Here is a 19,137-nt window from a genome sequence, read left to right on the forward strand (position 1 = left end):
GTCAGATCAGATGTTATGACAGGGTGACACCTTCCCACCCCATTTCCCCCAAATACTTCAGCTTCACCCCAGGAAGCATCACCTTATATCATTATCATTATCATAGCATGTTTGTCTAGTGCAGCCTCTCCATCTTGCATCCCAGCTGTTGGACTATAATTCCCATCCTCCCTGACCACTGGTCTAGTAGCTTTGCAGAAAACAAACCCAGCTGCAGTAATGGCCGGACCTGTTACAACTCACCTGAACACAATTCCTATTATGAAGTAAAAAATCCCAAGGGTGTCCATAACATTCCACAAGTCGGAAAAGTACTTACTACCGTTCATATACCACTAAAGAGGAAAAAGAAGACAAAAGTCACCAAACGAAGGTAGGAGTTCAGAATCCCACAGAGCAGAGTAAGCTGTTAGAAGTGGTTGGACTCCAATCGTCAGAGATTATGGGAGTCACAGCCTGGAGGGCACCATGTTGGCTACTCCTGCCATAATCTAACAATACCACAAACCAACCTTATTTACAATGCATAGCCTTACTATCTAAATTAACATTGCTCATTGAGAAATCGTGACTCAAGAAGCTAAGAGAAGAAGAGCGAGTGCAGTGCAGAGCTGGGAGGCCAGGCAGGGCTGCCATCTCCACTCAGCCCTGAAGCTCCCTGGGACAGTCACTGCCTCTCTGCCTTACCTACCGCACAGGGCTGTTGTGAGGATAATATGGAGAGGTCCTTGGAAGAAAGGTGGGATATAAAAGCATAAATAAATAACATGCCCTGCTGTCTAATCTCACGCCTGCTTATGCAGAAGTAAACCCCATTTTGTTCAGCAGGACTTTCTCCCAAGTAAGTGTGCAAAGCAAACTAGCTAATAATATCTTATAGCTGCAACATTTTTAGTATAATTAAGTCTGTAGTCCGCTGGCAGTAGGAGTACAATATGGGTATGTCTTTAAGTTAACATCTTACATTAAAAACCTGACAGTACCAAACTATCGAAGGCTTTTCACCAAAGCCAGACTAAATGTCTTTCCTTCTGCAGTGTTGGATGGCAGGTTGAGAGGAGTTCCCTACCAGGACAGACTTTGCTCGTGTGCTCAAGACATCGATTCTATAAAACATATTTTGTTGCATTGTGCAAAATATGAGCAAGCCAGGGCTGAACTGATACTACCCTTGCTGGTACCTTTCCCGGGAAAATCAGAGAAAGACCAGACAAATGCTAGAACATTAGCAGTGGCAAAGTTTTTATTGGTGGTTGCAAGAACAAATGATCCCTATATTCTAAACAAAATGCTTGTTTAACTTGGAGGTAGGCTGTATGAATTGTGTACTGCTTTGTAATGATTTGTTGGGTCTCTGGACTGTAATAAAGGTTGATGGTGATGATTAGTATAATTAAAACAATTAAATACAAACAAAAGGACAATACATAAGATGTCAAACAGTAAGAACATTGATTAAGATTCTTCTCTGGACTCCTCAACTAAGCCCAGATTTCCCCTGTATATCGTACTGTTTTTATGTACCGTCTTTAATACAATCTCATTGTAACCCCCTTAAAAAAATAATAATGACCATGCCTTGAAGAAGACCATCACGGATCCAACTGCACTAGAATGTGCCAGATCCCTTGTGTCAGATCCACCAGCTCAACGGTGTTCCTTCTTTTTAGAAATACTCCTGGCAGCTTTCATTCATCTCATTTGCTTCTTTCCTATCTAACATTGTCAACTGTTTTCCTATGAATACTGATTTGCATAGCCTTTTCGTGAGTTCGTTTCCCCACCTTGTGACCCATGAGCCTAGTATGACTTTGTGGATGGCAACTGGGAGCATCAGCTGGAAAGCAAGGCAACGAGATTGCCAAGCAGGCCCATGACAGGCTGTGTGCAAATATTTATGCCACCCAGAGATGTTACAGGGATCTGGGAATATACAACTGCAAAATTACACACAGAATCTGTACTTGTGCAAAAATACACATCAGATGGATGTGTGGCTGCTGTAAACACACATCTAAGCTCAGGAATGCTATCATATATTAGGAGCTGAAATGTAAATGTTTCTTAAACTGTGCAAAAACACCCCAGTATAAATATACCTAGTCCTAGCTCAAGTTTTATTATGAAACAGTGACATCTATTGGCACATAGAAACATTTATAACTTGTTTTGCTCTCAGTACCTCAAAGATGCTTCTAACACACTCTTAATGCATTAGGAAAAGACTGAGTTCGGCTTTTTATAGCTGTCTTACTTCAAATATTCAGTCTTAGCCGTTACCTTCTCATCTGCAAATCATTAATTTTCTCCATTAACACCAAAATCTAGGTGGGTGAATTATTTGTTAAGTGAGAGAAATAGTGCAGCCCATACCATAGACTGTATCTAAGGCTCTGGGAGCTGGCATATTTGGCCAAATGAACAAATATATTGAGAGTGAGAGAAGGGAGACAATAATTTGCTTATATTGAAAAATAGAGCTAATTTGTCCTGTATTGGCACAATAAGAAATAGAGAAAAATGCATACAGCCATATATCGTATTTTTCCATCTATAACACGCCCCCAAATTTTGGATATTTTTTAGGGGGGGGGACCTAGTCTTATACACGGGAAAATATGGTACATTACTAAGAACAATCTAAGTACCCTGGGAACGAATATATTGAATTTTGATATGATTTGTTAACACATATATATACAATGAACCACTATTCTTCCTTTTAGATATTGTTAATATGGAACAACTGATTGGTTTAAAATTGGGAAAGGAGTACGGCAAGGCTGTATATTGTCTTCCTGCTTATTTAACTTATACGCAGAATTCATCATGCGAAAGGCTGGGCTGGATGAATCCCAAACCGGAAATAAGATTGCCGGAAGAAATATCAATAACCTCAGATACGCAGATGACACAACCTTGATGGCAGAAAGTGAGGAGGAATTAAAGAACCTCTTAATGAGGGTGAAAGAGGAGAGCACAAAATATGGTCTGAAACGCAACATCAAAAACACTAAGATCATGGCCACTGGTCCCATCACCTCCTGGCAAATAGAAGGGGAAGAAATGGAGGCAGTGAGAGATTTTACTTTCTTGGGCTCCATGATCACTGCAGATGGTGACAGCAGTCACGAAATTAAAAGACGCCTGCTTCTTGGGATGAAGGCGATGGCAAACCTAGACAGCATCTTAAAAAGCAGAGATATCACCTTGCTGACAAAGGTCTGTATAGTTAAAGCTATGGTTTTCCCAGCTGTGATGTATGGAAGTGAGAGCTGGACCATAAAGAAGGCTGATCGCCGAAGAATTGATGCTTTTGAATTATGGTGCTGGAGGAGACTCTTAAGAGTCCCATGGACTGCAAGAAGATCAAACCTATCCATTCTGAAGGAATTCAGCCCTGAGTGCTCACTGGAAGGACAGATCCTGAAGCTGAGGCTCCAATACTTTGGCCACCTCATGAGAAGATAAGACTCCCTGGAAAAGACCCTGATGTTGGGAAAGATGGAGGGCACAAGGAGAAGGGGATGACAGAGGACGAGATGGTTGGACAGTGTTCTCGAAGCTACCAGCATGAGTTTGACCAAACTGCGGGAGGCAGTGGAAGACAGGAGTGCCTGGCGTGCTCTGGTCCATGGGGTCACGAAGAGGCGGACACGACTAAATGATTAAACAACAACAAATATGCAGTTGATTTTTCATCCTTTGTGCATTGTCAGTCTCTCCGTCCCCACCCACCTTGATGTATGCCACATTCCCAGTGCCAGATTTACATATAAGCTAAACAAGCTATAGCTTAGGGTCCGACTCTCTTGCCCCCCCCCCCCAAAAGAAAAAACCTGGATGTACATTTCCAAAATATAAGATAAAAAACAAACAAAATAAAACCTACATACAGCAGCAGCGCTTTGTGTTGTGTAGACTCCTATGATGTAATGTAGACTCCTATGATGTAATGGGCCCCGCCTGCTAGCCTGCTCCCTAAAATATCACTGGTTTGCTCATTTCTATATATAGGGTGCCTACATTCTGCATGTGCAAAGGGCTTTAGATACCTATTAGGTCCATAAATTACAATATAGCATATATTCAACACAAAAAAACAGCGACAATTTGTTGTTGACAAAGGACAGCTGGGCATATAAAGGGTCCCATTACCTTCAGTAGCTGAGGGCCTCATCCAACCTAAATCTGGCCCTGCACACTCCAGTGGTTCCTCTCAGGGGCTGGGACTAGGTATTACAATGGATTGTCTGAAAATTGAAAACTCATTTGGCCATGCAATGGAGCAATCAGACAACCATTTCTCCAATACAATTAGAGCCATTTCTGGTTCTGTTTTGGCCAGGCATAGGCAAACTCTGGCCCTCCAGATGTTTGGGACTACAATTCCTATCATCCCTAGCTAACAGGACCAGTGGTCAGGGATGATGGGAATTGTAGTCCCAAACATCTGGAGGGCCTGAGGTTGCCTATGCCTGGTTTTAGCCCATAAGCTCATTAGTAAAATAAGTAAAATGCTTTATTTTTTTAAAAAAGAAAAGAAAATCCAATATACTGAACCTATATTGTTCTGACTGATCAACATATATTTGAAATGAAAATGCTGTCAAAAATTCAAGCTTTGAACCATGGCAGGAGCAGGATGCCAATAAACCAAGAATCCTTCAAGCCACACTACGTAGTATTTCCATAGAAACAGCTGTTTTACAAGCCTGCTCATACGCAACGTGGATGCTTTGCTTAGTGAGCTCCAGCCTGCTTGTCTCCTCTGTTTTACAAAACTAGATATGTGGAAGTAAGAGGATGCTCTGAAGTTACTCCTTCCACGCCTGTCTGCTCCACAGACTCAGGAATTAATTCTGTGACAGTGTGTTCACCATTTCAGATATTTCTTTTAATCTAGATCTCGAGGACAAACCTTGTGACATGACAAAGTCATGGGGTCAAAGGAAGGGGCCATATTGTAGAATTCATATTCCTTGTCTGTTCAGATTTTTTTCCAGTCTCAGAACAGCGTAACACAGAGCCTACACAGATATAACAGACCTTTACCAGGATAAATGATTTGCTGCCTTAAAGCAGTCCATGGGAGTGCATGCTCACTTTCCTTCCCTTGCACACATCAGTTCCCCCTGCCCATACAGGCTGGCTTTAACTTTAGTTAAGCATTTTATGGACACTGATCTTCCCCATGGTTAACACTAAGTGGAACTAGCTCTGAACAAGGATCTGAATCCAGCCACAAATTCTGTATGGCCTCATGGACTGGGGTACAATGGAAGCAGTGGCAAATTGCAACCTCAGCAGAGATACTATAAATTAATCCATGAACTCAGGTTAAGTAATAATGGCCTGGATATAATTCCAAATGCTCTAGTGGGACCTTCATGGAAAATCAAGAAAACATTAGATTTTAACTCCATTGGAGCCCCATTCAAGTGTACTGATTCTGTGTTAAATCAACCTGCAAGAGGGGAAAGTGATGAAAGGTATACTCAGCATCAACCTCCACAAACTGGAGTAGCAGTGACAGAGGACACTAGCATGTTCATCCTCTCTCTCCTGATACATGTGTTGATTAAACTCAGAAGCAGAAGACCTGAATAGGGGTGGAGCCTCTTCTTTTTTCTGCAACTGGAATAATCTCCTGGAAATAAAAACTCCTGTTGATTTCCAAGAACTCCCTACTTGTCTCACTTCATCACAAAGCAGGATGAAGACCAGCACGTAGAGGATCAGTTCCAGCATGGTGGGTTCCTTCTGGAAATCCATGAGCAGGACATAGGCAAAGAGCAAGAGGAAGGCGATGTAGAAGATGACAGTCCAAGAAAAGACAACAAAGGGGGAAGTGAAGAACCAGGCATAATACCAGAACATCTTTTTGCTCCTCTCGGTTGGCTTTTTCCTGTGAAAGAGAAAGGAACAGCTTAGAACAGGATAACTAAGCGGAAAACGAGCCTGCTGCTGAGTGGAGGCACACAGTAACAACAATGGGATACTATCAGTGCTCCCCCCCCCCCCAGAAAAATAGGTGCTGGTACTCACCTTGAAGTTGTTACAGCAAGTGTCACACTTTTTAACAACAAAAAGAGGTGCCAATACTGCATACCCTTGAGTACCCCTTCAAAAAGCACTGGATACTATCAAACAAGACCAATCTAGGAAATGCAATAACACTACCAAGTTATTCTGACTCCTGTCTATCCAATGGATGGCTAGGCAGCTGCACAGCCACTTGCTACATCATTCTGACATTAACAGCAATTGCATTTTTATTTATGTAAGTATACAAGATGGGTGACACCTGGCTTGAGAGCAGTACATGTGAAAAGGATCTAGGAGTCTTGGTTGACCACAAACTTGACATGAGCCAACAGTGTGACGCGGCAGCTAAAAAAGCCAATGCAATTCTGGGCTGCATCAATAGGAGTATAGCATCTAGATCAAGGGAAGTAATAGTGCCACTGTATTCTGCTCTGGTCAGACCTCACCTGGAGTACTGTGTCCAGTTCTGGGCACCACAGTTCAAGAAGGACACTGACAAACTGGAACGTGTCCAGAGGAGGGCAACCAAAATGGTCAAAGGCCTGGAAACGATGCCTTAGGAGGAACGGCTAAGGGAGCTGGGCATGTTTAGCCTGGAGAAGAGGAGGTTAGGGGGTGATATGATAGCCATGTTCAAATATATAAAAGGATGTCACATAGAGGAGGGAGAAAGGTTGCTTTCTGCTGCTCCAGAGAAGCGGACACGGAGCAATGGATCCAAACTACAAGAAAGAAGTTTCCACCTAAACATTAGGAAGAACTTCCTGACAGTAAGAGCTGTTCGACAGTGGAATTTGCTGCCAAGGAGTGTGGTGGAGTCTCCTACTTTGGAGGTCTTTAAGCAGAGGCTTGACAACCATATGTCAGGAGTGCTCTGATGGTGTTTCCTGCTTGGCAGGGGGTTGGACTCGATGGCCCTTGTGGTCTCTTCCAACTCTATGATTCTATGATTCTATGATCTTTAGGGTGCCTTTTAGGGTACAACTGTCCCAGGAATTACAATCACCCCTTTGCATATGTGGAGATTTCTCTGCAGTGGAAACAAACCTGAAGCCTGCGTACTTACTACAAAACATGGCAGCAATTGTATTTTTGGAGAGGAAACCCATTACAGCTTTATTAACTAAAAGTAATTTACCTGAAAGAGATGAAACCACAGCCTATTAAAGGGAAAAGGAAAAGGCACAAGATGATCTTCCAGTTCTTGGTGTCTCTAGAGATCTCCCCATACCATTGTTTCGAAAGAAAATTCTGAAAGACAGTAATAATAATAAGAATAAGAATAAGAATAAGAATAAGAATAAGAATAAGAATAAGAATAATAATATTTATACCCCACCCATCTAGGGTGACTTCTTTTGTTAGGTGACTTCCAAAAAAATATAAAACATCAGTCATTAAAAGCTTCCCTAAACAGGGCTGCCTTCAGATGTATTTTAAAGGTCAGAAAGTTGTTTATTCTCTTGATATCTGGTGGGAGGGCATTCCACAGAGCAGGTGCCACTACCAAGAAGGCCCTCTGCCTGATTCCCTGTAACTTTGCTTCTCACAGTGGGAATGGAGACGCTCCTTCAGAGATACTGGGCTGAGGCCGTTTGGGGCTTTAAAGGTCAGCACCAACACTTAGAATTGCGCCCAGAAACGTACTGGGAGCCAATGTAGGTCTTTCAGTGTTATGTGGCCTCAGTGGCCACTCCCAGTCACCAGTCTAGCTGCCTCATTTTGGATTAGTTGTAGTTTCTGGGTCACCTTCAAAGGCAGCCCCACATAGAGAGCATTGCAGTAGTCCAAGCAGGAGATAACCAGAGCATGCACCACTCTGGCAAGACAGTCCACGGGCAGGTAGGGTCTCAGCCTGCGTACCAGATGGAGGACACAGAATTGACCTGTGCCTCCATGGATAGCTTTGTGTCCAAAATGACTCCCAGGCTGTGCACCTGGTTCTTCAGGGGCACAGTTACCCCATTCAGGAACAGGGAGCCCCCCACCCGCCCCCTGTCCCCCCAAAACAGAACTTCTGTCTTGTCAGGATTCAACCTCAATCTGTTTGCCGCCATCCATCCTCCAACCACCTCCAGACACTCACACAGGACATTTAAAAGAGAGGTATTTAAAAGAGATGCAGAGTTGGGTATCATCAGCATACAGAAATAATAATTCATCAGGAGATAGCATCATATAAGACATTACAGCCTACTTGCTCAGAAGTAAGTGCCACAGAATTCAATAGGTCTTACTCCCATGTAAATGGGCATATAAATGCTGGCTTAACTATTTCTGCTTCACTGAATAAAACTGACCATCGATTATCTGTTTGCATCTTGGCAATTATACCTGGACTCCTGGCTGGGCAATGAATTGTTGGTCCTTTGCTTCCACAGCAAGTTCCAGACAATTGCTTCCACCCCAGGCTTCACAGGAATAGATAAGAAGCTGTTCAGCCAGATCTTCATCACTGCTGTAACATTCTGTGAACAACTCTAAAAAGTATAAATGGACAGAGAATCAGAAGCATCACCGGTCTTTTGAGCTCTTCCTGAAGGACTTATGCATATACAATTAGAAAAAGACTATGGAAATTATTTCAATACATGATTGCAGCAGTGAGATTTTTTTTATGCACATAAATGGGAAGATTCATCATTACCTACCATGGAGGAATGGTTATTAAAATTATTGGACTTGGCTGAGATGGGCTAAGTTGATGTGCTTAATCAGAGAAAAATCCTTGTCAATATTTACTAAAATTTGCAATGCATTGCTTGGAGTTCAAAGCTAAATCTGAAAGTTTAACTTTGCTGATTTGCTGCTTTCCCATTACGATTTTTGTAGCAAATATTTGCATTAGCTCCACTCTTGAGTTTGAGCCTTTTAGATCGAAACCTACCAACAGCTCTTGTCTCATATTCGTTTGCCAGCTCCTCTGATTCCCCAGCAGCATTGATATCATTCTTTACCTTAGCCAGGCTTTTCAGGAGCTTGCTCGCTCCTAAAGCTGCCAGAGTGCAGCCTCTAGTCTGCAAAGAGAAAGAATTGCCAGGTTACAAAACAGCATTACTTATGAGTTACTGTAACTGTGACACAATTCCAGTAAGATCAGTTCATATCCCAAAACAGCAAGGCAACTGCATAATTTAATAGTACTCTGTTCCCTGAAGCTGTATCTGAGAAACCATGTGGGTGCTGCAATTCTGTTTCATCTTCCAATTCTCAAATTTGGAGAGGAGTGTCAAACATCTCGCTGCTTAAACTGGAAGCTAAAACCTTAAGGCCATCTGCCTTAGAGTAGGGTGTTGGAGTTGGCTGAACAATCTTTCCTGACTGATCAATCTACTCCAACCCCTGCCACTCACGCAACTGGGCCCCCCCCCAAAACAGCATACAAATCAAGATGGCTAACTGGACACAACAAACCACCGCCCCACACACATACAAACAAACCATACTGCAACCAACCGAATGCAATCAGCCAAGCCCTGCACCACCCAATCTCTTACAATGCCAATAAAAACAATTAACTATATAAATAAAGGACCTAACAATAGAGTGAAAATATCATTATCCCTCCAACCCTCTCCCTCCCTCTTTTCCACCAGTGTCTATAACAATAGCATCTTACTGAATGCAAACAAACTCTAAAGGTCAAGGTAAAGGGACCCCTGAACATTAGGTCCAGTCGTGACTGACTCTGGGGTTGCGGCGCTCATCTCGCTTTATTGGCCGAGGGAGCCGGCGTACAGCTTCCGGGTCATGTGGCCAGCATTGACTAAGCTGCTTCTGGCAAACCAGAGCAGCACATGGAAACGCCGTTTACCTTCCCGCCAGAACGGTACTTATTTACATGCTTTTGAACTGCTAGGTTGGCAGGAGCAGGGACCGAGCAACGGGAGCTCACCCTGTTGCAGGGATTCGAACCGCCAACCTTCTGATCGGCAAGTCCTAGGCTCTGTGGTTTAACCCATAGCGCCACCTGCGTCCCTACAAACTCTATCTGATGCTTATTTCCCCTAAATTGATTTTTTGATTTTTATTGCTATTCTTGTTTTTATACTGTATTTTATGCTGCTTTTATAATTAAGTGTTTTAAATTTGTTGTTAGCCGCCCTGAACCCGGTTTTTGAACCAGGAAGGGCGGGGTATAAATAAATTTATTATTATTATTATTATTATTATTATTATTATTCTGAATGCAAACAAACTCTATGAAAAATGACTCTAGGAATTGAAAGTGGAGATGCTATACATACTTTTTCTTGCTTATTTGTTTCAAATCACAAAAACTTTAATAAAAACTAATTAAAAACAAACAAACCTCTGTCAAAAGCCTCACCAGTTTTTTCTTACAAACCTCCAAGAAATGAGGCTCCACTATTTCCCTACACAATTTTTTTTCTGAGCTGACTTTAGAAAGCGTTCCAGAGGTTTCACCCAAATTCACCTACCTGAAGTTAACATCCACCATTTTTCGTCGTATTCTCACACCCAATTACTGTTTCCCTCTTCTTTCTCATCTCCCTTTAGATGTTTAAAAGTGAGCACGTTTCATCTTATATTATATTAAATTATTCAAGTGCAAAATGCCACCACTTTCCAATCACAGTTCTCATGTATTTCAAAAGCAGGGAAACTGCCATTTCCACACACAAGGGAGGCTTCAATATTAATTAAGGAGTACATATTTTCTAACTGAACAAGCTCTAGGTCAAACTCACATGTAAGCATAATGGACAAAAGTCATGCTGGAAGAGTAGCATACCTGTTCCCAGATCACTTTGGAGAGCTCCTTTTTGTTTTGAAGGACTGCCCAAATAAACAGAACCTGCAAGGGGTGTCTTGAGATAAGGGAGGCATCCTGAAAGCATATTAAAACAAGAATAAAGCTAAAGTTGCTGGAAAAGGAAACTTTGGTATTGACTCTTTTCTGAATCCCTTTGGGTGGTATTCAATTGTTACTCAGAGTAGATCTATTTAATCTGAGTAAAACTTAGCTGAATACCACCCTTTTGTTGTACCTGGTTCTAAGTGTTAACAGCTGTACTCTGCTAGATGCGCGTCTGAGTTACATACCAGCAGCTGTATCTCAATGTCCTCCTTGCTGCTCTTGTCCTCTTTTTTGACACCTTTTCTGAAATCCTCCACCATCTTCCACACAAATGTAAGGAGGGCATCGTTGTAGGAGTTCTTAGCAATCTGTAGATTCTTAAACACCAGACTGCTGAAGTTGTTGGTATACAGATCAGTTAGAACATCATTCGTAAGAAACTTCCTCAGATTTAAGCCATTTTCCAGAAAGAGACGGACAAATTTTGGCCTGTCTTTTATCAGGGCTGTGAACATGACGTCCTGGAGGTCTGCAGACTAGCAAGGAACAAAAGACAGCAAAATGTTCACCCAGTTTGAAAGCAGAAGTCTTTCTCTAGCCCCTTAGGGCTTCTCTTCTGCTACACAAATTGTGATTAATTTCTTATGGTAGCCTTAATACTCTCAACAGAATAAAATATTCCTCCTGAGACAATAGGCTGTAGCTTCATATTGTCCACACACACTGAAGATAATTTCCATATGGAGCTTCAGAAAATTATCTCCATTTAAAGCTTGGAGAAGTTTACAGAGCAGGCTCTCATGTTAGTGTGCATCTAGGAGTAATTGATAGGACCCTGTGTTCCATCCTATTTTGGGGGGGAAACCAATGGGCACATTGACTGCAACTGCACAACACGGATTGCCTTGCCTTTCCAAATTTTCCTGCTATTAAATAGATGGACTCCTGGCACCAGCCTTTCCATCCAAGAGTGTCAGCCTTGTCCCTGCCTGCCTGGTGGCTTTTCAAGGCGAAAGCAACACAAGCTGCTCTACGTACCTCCCAGCGTCGATCATTAGTAAAGATCTCTTCACTCGCCAGCTCCAGCTGGTTCCATTCCAAAAGCAGTTTGAGTTGCCCATTCCAGTTATCTTTATCTTGTTCATTTGTGCTGAAAGCTACAGGTGCAGAGAGAAGTTGGTGGTTGATTAATATTAAAACAACTCTCTGGTTTGTTTCCAGTTCTCATTTGAGTCTTGGGGTGGGATGAGGAAATGCTGAGGGGTGGAGATGGAATCCCTCCCCCCCACCTTAACATCTCTCTCAAGCCTGCCCATTAACCAAAAGGAAGATCTCTTTGTATATGAATGTGCTTTATTCCGAAAAGAAACAGAAATACTGTTGCCAGCAATCATGTAAAAGAAGGAGAGAATTCTGCTCAGATATTGCAGTTCTCATGATGCAGAATCCTGCCCTGCACCCAAAACTGTGGTAATCATATTTTAAAATATAATAATCACCATGTTTTCATGATTGTATGATGGATCAGAATATTTGTGAATAGTCACTGTACTATTAGTATTTTTTTTACATTTCATTTTCTTCAGTCCTCGCTATTTACTTTCCCCACACCCTCTATTTCCAGGGGTCGGCAACGAGCGGCCCATGGGCCGGATGTGGCCCACCAAAACCACTTTACCGGTCCACGGGTCACCCGCAAACCAAGACGCCCACTCGGCAAGTCCCCCGTGTGCTGCGTTAAACCAGTGCAGGGCAGTGTGGGATCTCACCAAGTGATGCCGGAAATGGCATCTGCACACACGCAGATACCAGAAATTGCATCTGCGCATGTGCAGACGCCAAAAATCGCTTCTGTGCAGGTGCAATTTCTGGTGTCTGGGCATGCGCAGAAGCAATTTCCAGCGCCGCGAACATGCGCAGGCGTGATTTCCAGCATCGCGCTGTGCCAGTCTGGCCCACGGACCATCTCCGTGGGAGTGATCCGGCCCATGGCCAGTAAACCTTGCCAACCCCTGCTCAGTAAACATTCCCCCATCTGATAAAGTGAACTCTAGTTCATTCTTTAGAGTTTAAGATACAGCTCATAACTGTTAATGTTTTATTATAAATTGTTCATATATCCAAATCAAATAAATATGAAACATTAAAAAAAGAATTAAGGCATTATAAAACGGTTGATTTTGCTGCAACAGGCTTACATGGCTGTACTTCTGAAAATTCATACAAGAAGCATCATGCATGTATTCTCACAATTATCAGCATTCATTTGATAGCAGAACAAAGAAACAAAATAGCTCCTTTAACGGCTGCAAATTCCAAGACAGCACCAAAGCTCCTTTAGATGTTTGAAGTTGTACTCTGAGTTTCCATTCCAGTTTGCTTCAAAACATAGAAAACTATGGAGAAGTTCAAATCTATAAACCACCTACTACTTTTGATCCATTACAGTGTCTTGTATTTTCTATGATATTCATGATTGTTTCAGTTCAACGGAAACGGAAGCTTTTACTGAACACCACCAACAATTGCCCAATGCACATTTAAATCTTCCAAATTCCAGTGCGGATCTGAAAATCCTGATGGTTCCATACCAGGGAAAGAGAAATTGCCACTCAGTGCTATTCTAGCAAACTCTTTTTCAAAAGGGAAAATAGGGATATTGCTCAAATTTGTGTACAATTCACGACTGATGGGTTGCAAAGTAAATTGTTTTTAAGGTAATGACAAAGTAGAAACTATTAATAACGCAATATGTGTTTTTAAAAAATAAATTTGGTTGTTTAATGAATTGGTTAAGTAATCAATTTTATGAACTTGCACCCCAAACATTCTAGATGGCTTCCAAAATTTATTAAAAATGCAATGTAAGCAACTGAATAATATTAAGAGGCAAAACCAGCAACAGCATACCTTTATAAAGAGCAAATGAAATTGCATTGCTCACAATTTCATCTCCTGCTTCTTCTATTTTGATCACAGTTAACAGATGAGGATTCTCAAGTACTTCTTTGATCTGCACAAGGAAAGTCATGGTTTACTCTATCCTGAGGATCTTCATAATCAAATTACTCTCCTTTGACTACAGAATATCCTGTCAAGTTTAACTAGAACTTATTACACAACAGGTATGCTCTCTTACTATCCACTGTTGGAGAGAAGTGGAGCAGGGAGGAATCATTCTGCTAGTCTTCATAACAATTTTAATATTGCATATTTTTCTGTGTCTAATGGACAAACAACTCACAACAGCAGTTCTGTGGCTTGAAATGGCACTACAGAAAAATATAGGAAGGATTGGGTCAATGGACATACTGGCAAGTTTACCCACATGTGGTCAGGATTATATACATACATACATACATACATACATACATACATACATAATTAAATAAATATTATATACTGCTGCAGAGATAGAGGAGAGAGACTAGAGGTGGACAGTGTCCTGATAAAGATGGAGTCACAAAGATCCAGCTTTGCTGTGTGGAAAGAGAAAGAACTAAGAAGAGGAAAAACCTGGAACTTCCGAAGTGGGGAAGCTTGAACCATAGTGTTATGGCGCAACAACTGACTAGCATGTGATGGAATGCCATGATTATGTAAAATCTTCTTTCTGACGCATCCGACAATACTAGTATTTCCAGGAATAGGTCAACATTCAAAGTGGGAACCAACTACTGTTACAAGAGATTAAGGTAAAAAAATTTGCCTGAATTCTAGCAAATATCCATGAAGGAGCAAAATGTAACAACGCTTTTAAAAATCTATAGTAGCAAAACAAAATAGTGAGCACAAAACGTAAGAGAGCTTCATTAGCAGTGCTGAGAAGCCATTTCTGTCTTCTAAGGTTATTATAGGTAACAGGTAATGGACCAAAAAAGAAACACTGATGAAACACTGGACCATTAACTGAGAAAGCCATTTCCTCCCGCCCCCCCCCCCGCCCCCCAAGAACTAAATTACTTCTTCACTAGGGCTTAGTGCCATTCTAAAAAATTAAAAAATAAGATTTTCCATGCACTCAGTTTTTCCTGGTGCTTGAAACAGAACAAAAATCCAGAGATGGATGTAACCTCTGGAGAGGTTTCCTGCACACCATCCATTGAAAGGACCACTCCTGCTCCACCTCCTAGTTAGAGAACTAGAATGGTGCCGTGGAGTAATTTTAGGTTCTGGAACATTTCTGTGGCCACCTCAACTGACACCAAGGCAAACTGCACAGATCCTAGATACGACACCAGAACACTTGGGTTAGATCAGCTTTGGAGAAGCTTTTCTGCCTTGTGTTAAAATGAATTTAAAATAAACATACAGTACAGTGCCCAGCTTACCTACTATATCTGCCTAAATAAGCCCACATAAATATATTGTGCTTAAACAATCCGAAAAGAAAAAGCAACAACTACACTAATAATAATAATAATGATGATGATGATGATGATAATTTATTATTTATAACCTGCCCATCTGGCTGGGCTTCCCCAGCCACTCTGGGCAGCTTCCAAAAAAATATTAAAATACTGCAATCCATCCAACACTAAAAGCTTCCCTAAACAGGGCTGCCTTCAGATGTCTTCTAAAAGTCTGGTAGTTGTTGTTCTCTTTGACATCTGGTGGAAGGGTGTTCCACAGGGAGGGCGCCACTACCGAGAAGGCCCTCTGCCTGGTTCCCTGTAACTTGGCTTCTCGCAGTGAGGGAACTGCCAGAAGGCCCTCGGCGCTGGACCTCAGTGTCCAGGTAGAACGATGGGGGTGGAGACGCTCCTTCAGATATACTGGACCGAGGCTCTTTTGTAACTGATTGGCAAAGCTATCCATCCACCATCCATCTTCTCTTAGAACGGTCCAGCCCTCTGGTGAAATTCTGAGTGACTGCGTCACCAGACTCTGGTCTGGTTCAGCTGCCTGTGACAGCAGGAGAGAGTACTGGCAAGGCAGACAGTGTAAGCCCCCCAAAACTGCTTAAGCACACAAGCTCGTCTTCCCTGCTAAACTCTTAAGAATAAAAGCTTTTGAGACAGATCTGGTCCTCCTCTGCTTCTTCCTCTTCAGTTACGCAGAAGTAAATCTGACAGACTTTATTGAGCTATTATACCTGCAGATTGTGTGTTAAGATCTCAGTGGCTGCTGAGGTGAAAACCTTCTTGTTCCAACAGACTTTTGGGTATTGACTGCTTTTAATGAACTAACAATTCCCTTTTAATGCAAGTAAAATGTTGTGCTAAAATTCCCAGAGCTTAGCAGCTAGCCAATAAGTCTCTCCCAAAAACCATCCACTGAAGGCTGACATTTGGTTGAGCTTCTAAAGAAAACCGAAGTGTACACAGGGCTCCTATCAAATGGATGAACTTACCCATTTGATCCAGTTTTCAGTCTCCTCTTCTGTGAGTCTAGAAAGAGTTCGAGGCAAGTATCTGAGTAATTTCTCTTTGACAGATGAGGACGTAAGCGAACCTTCTGCCTCTGCTAAGCTTGCAATCACATCTGCAATCTGACCAGAACCTTCCACCACCACACAGGGAATTTTGCTCTTGACTGCGGTGTTAATAGCCTATGGAATAAACCATTAGGATGAATTCAGGGGGGAAAACAGTCATCTTGCTGTAACAGTCCTTCTCTCCAGACCAGTGAAAGGGATAGATCTCCAAAGGCACCTCCATTCTGCCAGCCATAATTCATTTTCATTTGCAAGAGAGGCACAACAAATTGTCACTTTTGACATGCACATCACTCAGGGATTATGCAAATCCCCATGCTGGCCATTGATATTCCAGAATATTGTGCTCAGCATGGGCAACTGCAACACTGAACTAGCCGTCTTATTTGAGGTACAGTGGTACCTCAGGTTACATATGCTTCAGGTTACATACACTTCAGGTTACAGACTCCGCTAACCCAGAAATAGTGCTTCAGGTTAAGAACTTTGCTTCAGGATGAGAACAGAAATCGTGCTCTGGCGGTGCAGCAGCAGCGGGAGGCCCCATTAGCTAAAGTGGTACTTCAGGTTAAGAACAGTTTCAGGTTAATAATGGACCTCCGGAACAAATTAAGTACTTAACCTGAGGTACCACTGTACTTCTGTTAAGTATAATGGTTTAATTGACACAGATATTAATATTGTGCAGTTTGAAGTTACTGGAAGCAATAGAACTGACTTCTTTTGGAATAAATAATTGTCCAGATCCATAAAAATATTATTCAAACTTTTACTGGCAGAACTCTTTAAAATAAAACAGAATACATCAAATCATATATCCAAAATATCCATACAATGTTCTGTGCTGTCCAACGCAGGATCAGCATCTTAGAAAACATGAAATAATCCATACAGACAACTTCTCTGTTCAACTTCCTGTACACCTGGGTAGACAGGTTTTCACTGGGAAGCACCTTAATATTTACAGGGTTCTTTAAAGAATGGAAGTTTTGAATATGACAGGGTGTGACAATGTGTTCACCCAACTGTAGCTGTGACGTCTCCTGGCCATACCTCAATTATCTTGAGGACAAGAAATAGTGAGCAGCCATTAAAATATCTAAAGCAATTGCTGATGGTAAATTAGATTAAGCAAGAGTTATTTTTCAGCTGATTCAAGAAATGAATTACAAATATGCACCATCAGTGGTGGTTTATTTTACCCGGTGACAACTTTTATTGTTAGAAATCTAGTTATAACAACCAAAATGTATGTTTATACAATGATTCAACAATACTTAGTATATGTTGTGGTTAGGGTTTTAGTACTGTATCAGTATTAGTACTGAGGCAGTTGCCAACCAAGTCAATGGGATTAGTAATTGTTTTAGGATGATGAGACAGATATTCACGCTCCGCAAAGCTATTAGGTGTATTTGCTTTCAGAATATTATTAATGCAGCGTGTCTGGTACAGCACAATCCTATTTTGCAGACAATATCTCTGAGTGGATGCAACCAAAATTTAACCACATTGCAGGTGAATAGTGAATAGAAAATGCTTTGGAACGTGTGTGTGTGTGTGTGTGTGTGTGGTTAACAAAAATTGAGTCTGTGGTCCAGACTCAAAACCACATAAATGTTCATTACACTTTAGATAACAAGGAATGCTAATGGGACCAGAAATATTCGAAGAGGAGGAGGTCTAGCAAATAACACAAACACAAAGATGCAACATAAGGAACCTGAAAACGTCTCAGATAAATAATGAGAATATTTCAAATAAGGACTAGCTGTAGGAGCCTGCCACATGTTGAAATTTGGAGCTAATAAGCAAGGATATTTCTCAGGGATCATTCTTGGAAATTTTTGGTGCATAGAGTCTACTGCAGTACTGCCACAAATGGAACTTAGAGACAACTTTGAAGATACCAGCCATTAAATAAAGACAGAAGAATGAACGCTGACACTTATACTAGAGGTGAAGTTGACAACCATTTATCCGGATTCATGATATAGTAATGCAAACTGATTTAATGTAACTTAATGAAACAATGTAAGATAGGCTGCTATTAATATAATTAGCAAGCATGAACACATTTTATAACCATTTTAAACATCACATGAGACTCCTGATATTTTATACTGAAGGTCCTAAAATAATTGACCGTGCAAAACAAATGTTCAAGAAATCAAAATAAGAATAATGCATATTTCAAATGCCAAAACAATTTCAAATCAAACAAATTACCTAATTAGGAATTTATTCACTTGCAAGCCTTAACAGAATTTATTGGATATTTAACTACTGAAAGCTAGCTTTTCTGCTCAAGCTTTTGATGCTGAATAAGCAGAGTTCCCTCCGTCACAAGAGGGGTGGACAGCAGCATGGTCATGTGCATATTTAGTTGGAAGTTAGCTCCACTGTGTTTGGTGGGACTTCCCCCTTAGTAATAAACGGCGTTTCTGTGCGCTGCTCTGTTTCGCCAGAAGCGGCTTAGTCATGCTGGCCACATGACCTGGAAGCTGTCTGCGGACAAACGCCGGCTCCCTTGGCCTATAGAGCGAGATGAGCGTGCAACCCCAGAGTCATCTGTGACGGGACCTAATGGTCAGGGATACCTTTACCTTTAGCCCCTTAGTAAAGGTCCTTCAGAGCAAAGTTCTGTGAAGACGAATTGTAAATTCTATAAAAATCAATTGGATTTGCTGCCCGATAAAGGGATCAGTCAAGAGCAGGCTTTAGTCTCCGCATTGTGATGAGAGCGTGGAGAAGTTGCCAGTTTCAGTCTTAGGAACAGAAATTGGAGGGGGGGGAGAATAATCACTACCTCATCTGCTTCATGCTGCTA

General features: G+C 41.6%; 1 protein-coding gene across 9 annotated transcripts in view; it reads right to left on the bottom strand.

Annotated features, from left to right (window-relative positions):
- TRPM8 (transient receptor potential cation channel subfamily M member 8) overlaps positions 1 to 19,137 on the bottom strand; it is a 76,630-nt gene that overhangs the window by 14,138 nt on the left and 43,355 nt on the right. For 5 of the 9 annotated variants that reach the window (XR_014010572.1, XM_081204158.1, XM_081204157.1 and 2 more), the window contains 10 exons: positions 16,224 to 16,421; positions 13,781 to 13,883; positions 11,909 to 12,027; positions 11,116 to 11,406; positions 10,805 to 10,900; positions 8,936 to 9,065; positions 8,383 to 8,528; positions 7,187 to 7,299; positions 5,692 to 5,908; positions 244 to 335 (listed from right to left, as the gene is read on the bottom strand). Coding sequence is in view for 7 of the 9 variants with exons in the window: in XM_081204158.1 (XP_081060284.1) it covers positions 244 to 335; positions 5,692 to 5,908; positions 7,187 to 7,299; positions 8,383 to 8,528; positions 8,936 to 9,065; positions 10,805 to 10,900; positions 11,116 to 11,406; positions 11,909 to 12,027; positions 13,781 to 13,883; positions 16,224 to 16,421 (1,505 nt within the window). In the remaining 2 variants the exon portion in view is untranslated. Of the gene's footprint in view, positions 1 to 243; positions 336 to 3,896; positions 3,921 to 5,691; positions 5,909 to 7,186; positions 7,300 to 8,382; positions 8,529 to 8,935; positions 9,066 to 10,804; positions 10,901 to 11,115; positions 11,407 to 11,908; positions 12,028 to 13,780; positions 13,884 to 16,223; positions 16,422 to 19,137 lie in introns of those variants that run through there. The other 4 variants (XR_014010573.1, XM_081204159.1, XM_081204160.1 and 1 more) reach the window with 4 other exon arrangements.

The sequence above is a fragment of the Podarcis bocagei genome (genome assembly GCF_964188305.1).
Source record: "Podarcis bocagei genome assembly, chromosome: 1".
Lineage (NCBI taxonomy): Eukaryota > Metazoa > Chordata > Lepidosauria > Squamata > Lacertidae > Podarcis > Podarcis bocagei.